Source organism: Chiloscyllium plagiosum, unplaced genomic scaffold (genome assembly GCF_037043375.1).
Source record: "Chiloscyllium plagiosum isolate Xiang-an unplaced genomic scaffold, Cpla_swu_hap1 HiC_scaffold_19, whole genome shotgun sequence".
NCBI lineage: Eukaryota > Metazoa > Chordata > Chondrichthyes > Orectolobiformes > Hemiscylliidae > Chiloscyllium > Chiloscyllium plagiosum.
Genome location: NW_028270157.1, coordinates 53,227,352 through 53,239,893, shown reverse-complemented (window position 1 = coordinate 53,239,893; position 12,542 = coordinate 53,227,352). Strand labels below are relative to the sequence as shown.

General features: G+C 42.4%; 1 protein-coding gene across 4 annotated transcripts in view; it reads left to right on the top strand.

The window, feature by feature from the left end:
- Positions 1-9,213, top strand: part of prr5b (proline rich 5b (renal)) — a 127,502-nt gene extending 118,289 nt beyond the window's left edge. For 3 of the 4 annotated variants that reach the window (XM_043709219.2, XM_087997387.1, XM_043709217.2), the window contains 2 exons: positions 3,238-3,376; positions 5,678-9,213. In XM_043709219.2, the coding sequence (XP_043565154.1) occupies positions 3,238-3,376; positions 5,678-6,273 (735 nt within the window). In that variant the 3' untranslated portion in view covers positions 6,274-9,213. The remainder of the gene's footprint in view (positions 1-3,237; positions 3,377-5,677) is intronic. The other variant, XM_043709218.2, reaches the window with a different exon arrangement.
- The last annotated feature ends 3,329 nt before the right edge of the window (positions 9,214-12,542 follow it).

Here is a 12,542-nt window from a genome sequence, read left to right as displayed (position 1 = left end):
AACTCTCATGATTTATAAGATCTTCATTCTCATCTGTTGTAGAGATCAGATATGACGGGGTTTGTTTCTTTGGTGTCTGGTTTTTGCAGGAGACAAAACAAAAGCTTAACTTGTGTAATGTTCTGTCGCAAATATATCTAGACTCTAGTTTTCTTAAGATTTGCAATTGGACTCCCTCAACATTTTGAGTAATCAAAGTTTCTTTTTAAAAGCCATCTTGAATTCTGATGCAATAAAATCAGTTGTGTTTTTGATGTCTGGACTGAGAAAGTGGGAGGAGATTCAGAAAAACGATCACCAATGTCATTCTTTGTCACGTTTGCGCCCGCACAAAGGGTACATCTACTGTAAGGAATGAGGATTTCAGCTGTGTGCCTGAGATTGAAGATGGTCTCACTGAAATGAAATTGCATGAAATTAGTTTATCCAGTTTTGTAAGGTTTGCAGCGCTCAGTGAAACTTGTGCAAGTAATTTTCAATGTTGTAATTTTCATGAAGCGACAAAGAGCCATTATTCAGGCGTCAAGGATGGCTTATGTTGGAAATGTTCCAGAAGTTCAAAAAAACACGTGAGGTATCTGGACCTACAGTTTGGATATGTCTGTGAGGCTCATTTGAAATTTATGTGAGTTATGTTAAATTTGGCCCCAGAATGCTAGATTTGGAGACTGATTTCAAAGGAGAAAGATTCTATCACTATGCCCTGATCATTTTAAAACTGCATAATATCATTAGAAAAATATTTATAAACTACTTAGCAGAGCAACTCTCAATTTATTTACCAGTCGAATTTATAGCAGCTTGTTCTTTGGCTGTTTGGAAGTTCAGTTTTCATAAGTGCCAACTGTTTGCCAACTTTTGCCCACAGTGCTGACCTCTGTTAATGGCCCAAATGTAAAACTACTTCTGCATATCAAAAATGGACCCACAATCTAAAATATGCTTTCTCCTGTACATGCAGGACATTTCAATATGGAAGAGAGATTGTGCAATTTAATGGGAAACTGGTACAATGTTTCACTCTGCAAACTCTGTGAATGTTCACTGGCGTCTAAACTGAAAAATGCAAACATAAAGAAATGATGAAAGATATAGATTTACTGTGTGAGCTACAGATGTAAAGGACAGTGGTTAGCACTGCTGCCTCACAGTGCCAGAGACCCCGGGTTCAATTCCCGCCTCAGGCAACTGTCTGTGTGGAGTTTGCATGTTCTCCCTGTGTCTGCGTGGGTTTCCTCCGGGTGCTCCGGTTTCCTCCCACAGTCCAAAAAATGTGCAGGTTAGGTGAATTGGCCATGCTAAATTGCCCGTAGTGTTAGGTGAAGGGGTAAATGTGGGGGAATGGGTTCTGGGTGGGTTGCTCTTCGGAGGGTCGGTGTGGACTTGTTGGGCCGAAGGGCCTGTTTCCACACTGTAAGTAATCTAATCTAATCTAAAAAGATATGTGTTGACATGATGCACCAGAGACAGATAGGGAAAATCCATTCAAATACACCATAAACAAGCACAGAATGCTAGAGAAACTCGACAGGTATCGCCACATCCTTGGAAGAAAAGCAGAATTAATGTTTTAAGTCTAATATGACTTCTTCAGAAATGCAAAGCGGAAATTGTATTATGGTCAATTGTACCCTATTAGACATGCTGCTTCCAAATTAAAACACTACAATTCTTGGAGGTGCTATTGTAATCCTTCAATGTATTGTAACTTTTCTCCCATTGTCACGGTATTTCTAAACTAGAGTTTTACAAAAGTAGATGCTTTTAAATAGAATTGAGGCTTTACAATGATATTGCACTCTTTGTATAGCAGTCGCATAAATGTTAACAACTTAATTTGACTTTATTCAGCCTCTTGTCAGCTGCTACTCCGATGTGAGAGTGTGGCAGTTTTCTGTGTTGTGACTGGACACATTTTGCCTCAGTTTCTTTAGCCACTATAAGCACAGCCTGCATTGAGGATGTATTTCCTTCTGCACTGTTCATGAATATTGCAAAGAACTGACCATACTAAACCCTTCTCTTGCAGTCTTTGAGCATTGCAGAGAGTTGCTGTCATCCATCTCAGTCAGACTAATCCATTACAGGTGAAAATAATATAAGCCACATGTCTGGCTCCTTATTAAATATGCCCTCAAACATCACAAGCGTAGAGTATGTGGCTGCAAATTCCAGTCTTCGACTTAAATATGCAACTGACATTCACTTTCTTTGGATGAAACGTGGATTAAATTGAGAATTCCCAGTGTGAACGTGGCTATGATAAATATGTACAGAAATATGAAACAGCATTGTTTTTGAAGGCCTAGAGTCTTTTTGTACAATGAGCTTCTCCTAATGTCCGAAGAACAGTAGCTAACTTAATTATACACTGTGGAAGGCCTCATTTCAAGTACTCTCTTTCCCCCTCCCTCTCTGTCTCTTCTGCCCGCCTCTCTCTCCCCACTCCCTCTCTCTCTTTCTCTCTTTCCCCTTCTCTCCCCACTCTCTTTTTCCCCTCGTCTGTCTTCCCCTTGCCCTCTCTCTCTCTCCCCTCTCTATCCTGTCCTTCTCCCCCTCTCCCTCTCCCTCTTTCCCTCCTCATTCGTCCCCCCCTTCACACACACTCTCTCCCACTCTGTGTGTGTGTGTCTCTGTCCCTCCCTCTCTGTGTGTCTCTGTCCCTCCCTCTCTGTGTGTCTCTGTCTCGCTCTCCCTCTGTCTCGCTCTCCCTCTGTCTCGCTCTCCCTCTGTCTCGCTCTCCCTCTGTCTCGCTCTCCCTCTGTCTCGCTCTCCCTCTGTCTCGCTCTCCCTCTGTCTCGCTCTCCCTCTGTCTCGCTCTCCCTCTGTCTCGCTCTCCCTCTCTCTGTCTCGCTCTCTCTCTCTCTGTCTCGCTCTCTCTCTCTCTGTCTCACTCTCTCTCTCTCTGTCTCGCTCTCTCTCTCTGTCTCGCGCTCTCTCTCTCTGTCTCGCGCTCTCTCTCTCTGTCTCGCTCTCTCTCTCTCTGTCTCGCGCTCTCTCTCTCTGTCTCGCGCTCTCTCTCTCTGTCTCGCTCTCTCTCTCTGTCTCGCTCTCTCTCTCTGTCTCGCTCTCTCTCGCTGTCTCGCTCTCTCTCGCTGTCTCGCTCTCTCTCGCTCTCTCTCTCTCTCTCGCTCTCTCTCTCTCTCTCGCTCTCTCTCTCTCTCTCTCTCCAGTTCGGATGGTGAGTGATAACTTCACAACGTGAGCAGGCTAGTAAACTGATTTCTTCTATTTCAGGGAGTTCACGAATCTAAGGGTGTGACAGGGGATTACCTCCGGCTCGAGTTGCTGATACAGAAGGTGGTTTCTCCATACCTGGGAACGTACGGAGTGCACACGGTGGATGAACAAGCTACACACTCCGCGTGCCTTCTGGGTAAGAACATACAGAACTAATTTCTCATAACTAATTACAAACTATAAATCATTGAGAGGGGGTGAAGTAATTTGTAGAAAGGTTTCATTGAACATGATTGGAATAGATGAAGTTTAGAAGAGAAATCCCAAATATGTGTAAGGCTGTTCACTGGATAAAGGATATTGATAGCTTTTTGAACAATTAGGGCATGATGGTGTTACACACCTTTTGGGTGGAACTCGTTCTATGTTATGCTAATCTGTTAGAATGCTAATAGTGAAACATGTGACATGTGTTGCTTACTGTAATCTGGCCTCTGACATCTTCCAAAACTCAGCAAACATAGGCCTCATCTGATGTCCCCTTTCCAATAGTCCACCTATTGCTCCTGCATGTTAGACCTGACATTTTTAAATATACTTGGTCCTTTGGATATGTGTTGCACTGTGTTTTGCAACTTCCTGAACTCAAGGTTGATTGGGTTCCTTTGGTCACAACACTTCAGAAGTGTGTGGATGGTCAGGATTGAGAATGATCTGTATGTGCATGTGATATGTATGTTGGGGCTTGGTGAGCTCAGTCGGTAGAATGGATGGTTTGTGATGCAGAGTAATACCAACCATTCTGGTTTCATTCCCGCAGCAACTGTGCAAGTCCCAACTTATCAACCTTGTCCCACTCCTGAGCTGTGGTGACCCTCAGGTTAAATTCATTACCAGACCCTCGCTGTAATGAGAGAGCAGCCCTATAGTCCTCTGAGACTGTGGTGACTTCTCATGGATAGGTATGTGACCTTAAGAAAGATAAAATTATCCTTTGGTCCTAACCCTTCCTCAAAAAATGCATATGTTTTCCTTATTGGTGTTTGTAGTTTAAAATTTTCTTATGAAGTTGAATTCAACTCTAGACTCGAGGGCTGAAAGTCTGAATGTAACCTTGCTGCTAGGTTTAAATGTTAATCATGTCCTTTTCATTGATTTGTGTCCTTTTTGAACATTTTGACAGTATCTATCCGTAAATCATTTTATTTATTCATGTCAGGCAACATTGCATTTTCTATTCGAGAGTGATCTAGCAATCTATTCTAGGCTTGTGTTGTTTCTGTCGCCACTCTCAATAGAATGACTGCTGTCCGTCAGCTAAGCTTCCCTCCACATTTTGTATGTTTCTTCCTATCTTGCCTTCTGCCCTTATTCAATCCTCATTAAGTTGTCATTGATTACCATTTGCCTCGGATCTTGCCCAAATAAATGTTCTGAGCTGCAGGTTGCTCTGTACCACAAATTTTTTTGTTTTCTGTACTGCCCCAGGTTGTTTTTCCATCTGAGCAGACTGATGGCCACTCCCTATCTGAGCCAAGATGCTGACCAGCAGTTCTGCCTTGGTGGTCACTCAAGTCATCAGACTCCTCTTCCAAGGTGTTCCGCCTCTACCTCCTTCCCTCAGAGTCGGTCTCTCATCTCCTGTGCCTTCTCTCACTGTAGCCTCACCCTCAACAGGCTCCATAACAAATCCTACCTTGTGGGCCTCAATCTATCTGGTGCTTTTCGAGCTGCTCTCCACAATTTTTGCACAAGTAAAAAAGCAATTAAAAGGAAGTTTAGGAAAATAAAGCTGTCTACAAAGATTAGTTAAACAAACAGTTGATTGAGCACAGTTTGTGAATTCCATATAAAAATACTAAGAGCGGGGATGTTATGGGTAGGTCATGTTAACTGTTAGCTGTATATTACAATTGAATTATTCTTAACTGTAAAATGGATGGGAAGGGTTTTTACAGTGGGAAGGACAGAAGAAATGGAGGTTAAGTTTTCTGGATAACTTAGCAACCAAGTAGAGCAAGGTTTTGGGAAAAGAGAAATAGGATGTTGTTTCTTTTTTTAAAAAAACTGAAAGTTGGCACCTGATTTGAGGAGGCCCAAGGAAAAGTGAATTGGTGATGATACCAAAGATGGCAAATTTCTTATGAAAATCTTTAACGTTGTTGTTCAGTGCAATTATTATTTCATTGGACCAGGCTCCATCCAAACCTACAGGTGTGATTTCATAGAGATGCCTCAGTGAAACCTGAAGTGTGTTCCACAGTCTGAGCTCTGTGAAGCCTCTCCCGTTTTGAACTGGAATTCATTCATTCATTGTGGTTGTCAGTAATGATGTGTTTCAAAAGGCACAACTATGTAAGCTTGAGTGAGTGTGTAGTCAGGTTTGCTGTTTATTTTCCTTCTGCAATCTCAGTCTTGGCAATGGCCTTGTTTTCCACATTGCTGATTTTTTTTAGGTTGTTGTTGCTAAAAGAATCAATTGTGTATTTCTCTTCAGCAGAGAAACGATTGCTTCCCCGCTGTTCCAAGTCAAATGAAATTCTGACCAAGAACCCAGTGGTGCGCTCCAAGAGCTACAACAATCCGATGTTAACCCCAGTCGCAGAATACGAAAGCGAAGGAAGTCTGGTCAATGGCACAAGTATCAGAAGGCACTCCGTATCAGAAATGACAACTTGCATTGAGTCTGATGGCTATTTAAATCTCAGTCCCTGCGTCACAACCCCCATTGTAGACCCAATGTCCGTCAACACTGCCGCCGCAGCACAGAATCACTTGCCTGGAGAGCAAGAGCGAGCGAGCATACGAACCATTAATGAACTTCTCCAGTGCAAAACGATGAGTGAGCCCATCATCAGCCAGCAACAGGATTGTTTCCTCGTTCAGGCCCCGAGAGGTGACCAAGACGATGCCTTTAAGTTATCGAGTAGCCCTTCCATGACACCTGCGGCATCGTCCAGTCCTGAAAGCACAGGAGACAATACTTTGGAATCAGTGGGTACAGACTCTGAGGGGATTTTTCTCGACTTCGGTCACAGATGTTCCGAGACGCCAACATACAACAGAGAGTTGAGCAGACAAAGTGTGGTGTGACATTAAGAACAGCAAAACCAGTAATGCAGTGACGCAATAAAGGAAAGCCCCCACAACCACAGCCAAGCTGTCACTGTTGCAGTGCCAGTTATTAGATGTTGAAGTGTTTTTAAATTTGTCAAACTGAAGGAGAAGATTTCTGATACACAAGTTGAATTCAAAGTATGGACCATTGTTAAAACCAGCAACACCTAATGTCTACAGCAAATTTGTAATACAGTAGCGCCTCGACTTGCGAACTTAATCCATTCCGGGACCCGGTTCGCGAACTGAATCAATTTTTCCCATTGTTCGGATAGCGTAAGAATGCTTGGACAGCTGTTCACAGCGCACGCGCCAAAGACGAATTGAATGAGATCACGCGGGGCCCGAGAGCTTTTGCATTCAACAAGCGCATAGCAAAGCAGAACAATGAAACCACGTGGTCGCACACGGGCTTTTTGCGTTCGTACCTTCGTTCGTACCTTGAATTTTGTACGTACGTTGAAGCAAAAGTTACGTACAATCCTGTTCATAAACCGATTTGTTCGTGAACGGGGTTTTTCGTATGTCAAGGCACTACTGTATATGTAAAACCCAGCCAAAACCAACAGAAAGAGACAAATTCCTGGTTTCGCCATTTCTCCCATCTTAACACTCCATGAATCTGTAGCTTTGCAGAGCAAAAGACCACAGACATATTTCTGCAGTGCACAGACTCAAATCATATTAGATTATTCTCAGTTATTGCTTTTTCTGGCTCTGTGTTTTTGCTGCAATTTCAGTTTTTGACAGATTTACAGAGAAACAGAGCAGTGGACGTTAAGCAGCGGAATAGTTTAATTTCTTTTGTTCTTTCTTGGCATGTGAGCGATGCTGATCAGGCCAGCATTTATTGCCCATCCCTAACCGTCCCTGAGCTGTGTAGTTTACTTGACCATTCCAAAGGGCAGTTAAGAATGAACCACACATAATGAAGTCTTCATTGTAAAACAGTGTTCACAGTTCAGTTTGTATTTCAAAACAATAGTCTAATTGGTGTTTCCCAATTGAAACATTTTGTGACCAAATGCTTTCACAAGTCACCTTCCTTTACCCATTGAAAATTACACAAGATTTCCTCATGTACTTCATTTTTCTCATAGTTTTCAATGATTTGCACATTGGACTTATAATTTGTAGATTTTTTTTAACGCTTGTGATTTGTAGAATAATTTTAAGTTTCATCTTTAAACAGGCATTTCATCTGGATAAATCTATTGTGTAAATCGTGACTATTGAGAAAAGAAAAGCCTGCTGACTCTCTGATTTAAAAATACTGAACAGTATCTAAAGAAACCTTCCATTGGGAGATATCAGAGCTGTTAACCTTTTGAGAATTTGACCAGTGCTGCCTGGGCTCAGTATCATGATTTGCATTACCTGGTACACGAATGGGACCAATAGATCTGTGAGAGCAACATAAAAGGGAGCTTGATTCAAATTTCAGAGAGAGCCATACATTTAGTAACAAAAGTGTTTAAAAGTTGTTGGCAAGAGCACTGATGTTTCCATTTACAAGAAGTCAGGTTCTCCTGTTGACACTGCTTGATGATTTGCTGTGCTCTTCTCATTCTGATGCTGCAGTTTAAAGTGCAGAAGATTCCCTGTTTAAGTGCTGTTGGATTTTACATGGGATACCTCTGATAGAAAGCACTTTATAAATTGAATGTAACTGAAGAGTAGGGGCTGAGAAAAGCTGGATTTAAAAAATCCCCACACGGAGTTTCTCCAGGACAAGCAACGAGAAATGCTTCAGTCCATTTTTACCCTGCTCAACCATCCCTAAAGTCAAAGACTAATATATCAATCATTACTGGATAGTTTATCCAACACAAAGCAATAAAGGAGACCTAAACACAATCAAGTATAAAGTCTGGTGGGCCAACCAGTAAGGAGTTACTGAAGCAAGAGTTAAGTTCATTAGCTCAGTGGTGGTGGGGAGCAGAGCTCTTTACCAACTCATCCTTGGAGATGGTGCATTCAGAATGTTTTTCTTGCCTCATCACCAATTGTTTGTAAAGGTTATAAGTAGGAATGTCTAGAACAGTGTATTCATGTTTTAACCATTTTATCCCCTGTCCACCTCCCACCATGCTGTACTGCCTGAAAATGTTGACCGTTTTCTGAGTACAAAGCAGCCTCTGGCATTATCATCAATCACAGCACACACTCACTGGGTATCAATGGTAGTCAGGAACAGAAACTAATGAGTATCAAACCCAAGTGGGCACCATTACACCCGTCAAGATCATTTAATACAACTGAGACTGGTGATCAAACCCTGGAACCCTCCTGGTTTGTCAGGGTGCCATCTGTAGAGTGGTTGATGGAGTCTTGATGTCATTGTTGACCCTACAGTGGTTAGTTAGATTTTGACAAGACTTTATTCTAGCCAGTCACCATTTTATTTTACTTCATTAAAGATGCATGCCCTACCACACATACTGTTCCGTAGAAATAAGTTGCAACAAATAAGCTCAGTAAAGACAAGTTAGCAGGCACTTTGTTAATGAAAATATTTGTTTGAAGGAGTCCTTTGCTTATTTTCATTACATTCTGCAATAGTTGTTAATAGGCCCATTCAATAGAGGCTATTTGTGTATTTTCTACGAATGTGCAGCCTTATGGGGCTTATGGTATTTGCAATTGTAAACTGTTCAATGGATTTAATATCACAAGAGCCATGGATATTAATGAACAGTAGATCCTACTTAAGTCTTCACTTAAGAACATCTGATTGATCAATACATTCTTAAGACAACTGACTTCATATGAGATTGCTATATATCCTTGCCTGTATTATAAATGTTGTTTTATCATGTAAAACAGCAAGTTTATTGCTTTAGCCCGTAAAAGTCAGCAGACTTATTTTTATTTAAGAGAGCTTGCACTAACAAGAGTAAAAATATCCTCTTTTAACTTGCTGGTTTCATGTTATTTGTTTCCTTTCTCATGGTTCATATTAGTGTGAGTTTCCATGGGCATCCTTTGTACCTAGCAAATGGTGATAGGCTGTTTGATCATGCATGCCCACAATTTCCAACATTGATCATTGCACAGTAGTGAGGAACAAGAACTCTGGCTATTCTTTCCCCACCTGAGCTCAGGGATACTGAGATCAGCAGTGAAACACTATGACATAAAAATGTTCAAACAGATCCTGCTAACTTTTCCCTATTGATTTTGTTTTGTTGACTTCAGTCTTTAAGTTTGCTTTCACAGTGAATACTGACAAAATTGTTAGGGAAGTAAGATTGGACAAGGAGGTAGATGAATGGCTGTCCCTTGCAGGAGCTACAATTCTTATCCTCATCCAAACACTCAAAATATAACAGCTCCGAGATTCTTCAAGTCATCTTTGCCCAGTGGTGGAATTGGCACTAAAACCAGAATACTGTGTGCAGTTTCGGACATCTTATTTAAGGATGGATGTAAATGTTTTGAAGGTGGTTCGTGGATGCACCTAACTTTTTCACGCAGAGAGTGGGGCATTTATGGAATGAGCTGCAAATGATACTGGTGGAGGCTGGTACGTTTAAAAGGCAGCTGAATGGGTATATGAATGTGAAGGATTTAGAGGGATATGGGCCAAATGCTGGCATAGGGACAAGGTCAGATTGCGATGTGTAATCGGCTTGGGCGAGTTGGACAGAAGGATCTGTTTCCGTGATATATAATTGTAAAATTTTGCATCAGTGTTTATTGTGGAAAAGGGCATGGAAGATATAGAATGTAGGGAAATAAATGGTGACATCTTGAAAAATGTCCATATTACAGAGGAGGGAGTGCTGGATGTCTTGAAACACACAAAAGTGGATAAATCCCCAGGACCTGATCAGGTGTACCCTAGAACTCTGTGGGAAGCTAGGAAAGTGATTGCTGGGCCTTTTGCTGTGATATTTGTATCATCGATAGTCACAGGTGAGGTGCCGGAAGGCTGGAGGTTGGCTAACGTGCCACTGTTTCAAAAAGGTGGTAAGGACAATCCGGGGAACTATAGACCTGTGAGCCTGATGTCAGTGGTGGGCAAGTTGTTGGAGGGAATCCTGAGGGATGGGATGCACCCGTATTTGGAAAGGTATGGACTGATTAGGGATAGTTAACATAGCTTTGTGCGTGGGATATCATGTCTCACAACTTGATTGAGTTATTTGCAGAAGTGATGAACAGGATTGATGAGGGCAGAGTGGTAGATGTGATCTTCGTGGACTTCAGTAGGCCATTCGACTAGGTTCCCCATGGGAGACTGATTAGCAAGGTTAGATCTCATGGAATACAAGGAGAAATTGCCATTTGGATACAGAACTGGCTCAAAAGTAGAAGACAGAGGGTGGTGGTGGTGGTGGTGGAGGGTTGTTTTTCAGACTGGAGGCCTGTGACCAGTGGATTGCCACAAGGATCGGTGTTGGGTCCACCATTTTTCATCATTTATATAAATGATTTGGATATGAGCATAAGAGGAATAGTAAGTAAATTTGCAGATGACACCAAAATTGGAGGAGTTGTTGACATCGAAGAAGGTTACCTCAGATTAGAATAGGATCTTGATCAGATGGGACAATGGGCTAAAAAGTTGCAGATGGAGTTTAATTTAGATAAATGTGAAGTGCTGCATTATGAGAAAGCAAATCTTAGCAGGACTTATGCACTTAATGGTAAGGTCCTCGGGAGTGTTGCTGAAAAAAGAGACCTTGGACTGCAGGTTCATAGCTCCTTGAAAGTGGAGTTCCAGGTAGATAGGATAGTGAAGAAGGCGTTTGGTATGCTTTGCTGTATTGGTCAGAGTATTGCATACAGAAGTTGGGAGGTCAGGATATTGGTTAAAGGCCACTTTTGGAATATTGCATGTACTTCTGGTCTCCTTCCTATCGGAAAGATGTTGTGAAACTTGAAAGGGTTCAGAAAAAGGATGTTGCCAGGGTTGGAGGATTTGAGCTACAGAGAGAGGTTGAAAAGGCTGAGGCTGTTTTCCTTGGAGTGTCGGAGGCTGAGGGGTGACCTTATAGAGGTTTACAAAATTATGAGGGGCCTGGATAGGGTAAATAGACAAAGTCTTTTCCCTGGGGTGGGTGAGTCCAGAAGTAGAGGGCATAGGTTTAGGATGAGAGGGGAAAGATAGAAAAAAGACCTGAGGGGCAACTTTTTCACGCAGAGGGTCATGTGTGTGTGGAATGAGCTGCTAGAGGAAGTGGTGGAGGCTAGTACATTTGCAACATCTAAAAGGCATCTGGATGGTTTATGAATAGGAAGGGTTTGGAGGGATATGGGCTGGGTGCTGGCAGGTGGAACGAGATTCTGGGATATCTGGTTGGCATGGACAAATTGGGCCGAAGAGTCTGTTTCCGTGCTGTACGTCTCTATGTCTCTAAATAGTCCATTCAGCCATTTGAGCTGCTCTGCCATTCAATCTGATCAAGGCTGATCATCCAACATGGTACTCTGTTCCTGCTTTCTACCCGTACTCTTTGATTCCTTTAGGCCTAAGAACTAGATTGATACCTGCACTCAGCAGGTTGGAGAGACTGAGCTTGCTTCCATTGCAGTTTAGGAGAGTGACAGATGATGTCATTGCGGTATATAAGGTTCTGAATCAGCTGGACAAAATGGAAATGATGTCTCCTCTTGTGGGTGAGTGCAGAACTCGGGGACAATGTTTTAAAATGAGGGGTTGCTGTTTTAGGACTGCGATGAAAGGGTTGTTCTTTCCGTCTCAGTAACTGAGATATCCGTGAATGAGAATGTAAATTTCAACTTGCTATGTGGTGGCTCCAAGATGCTTGTAAATGGAGTTAGAGCAGAATTTGGCCACACAGTGAGGAGTGTACAAGGAGTATAGGAAGGGGCTGAGTATACAGCCTTGCAGAACACTGGTGTTAATCCATGGAGGAAGTGTTGACCTTACAGGCTTATTAAAACAGAAAAGCTAGGGGCTGATAACAGTGTTGCTGAAGATTTAGATCTTGGACTCATCAGGACAAACACAAATATCAAGCCATCGCAGTTCATTTTACAGGAGAGAAAGATGTTAATTGGGTGGCAAATAACTCCGATTAGCCACGATGCTGTGATGGTGAAAGCGACAGTGAACGATAGGCACCCCAAACTGAGTCGAGATTAGTGTGGTGCTGGAAAAGCACACCCGGTCAGACAGCACCCAAGGAGCAGGAAAATTGACGTTTTGGGCAAAAGCCCTTCACCAGGAATCCTCCATCCTCCAGGAGATGGTGAGGTAATGATAGTGTCACTGG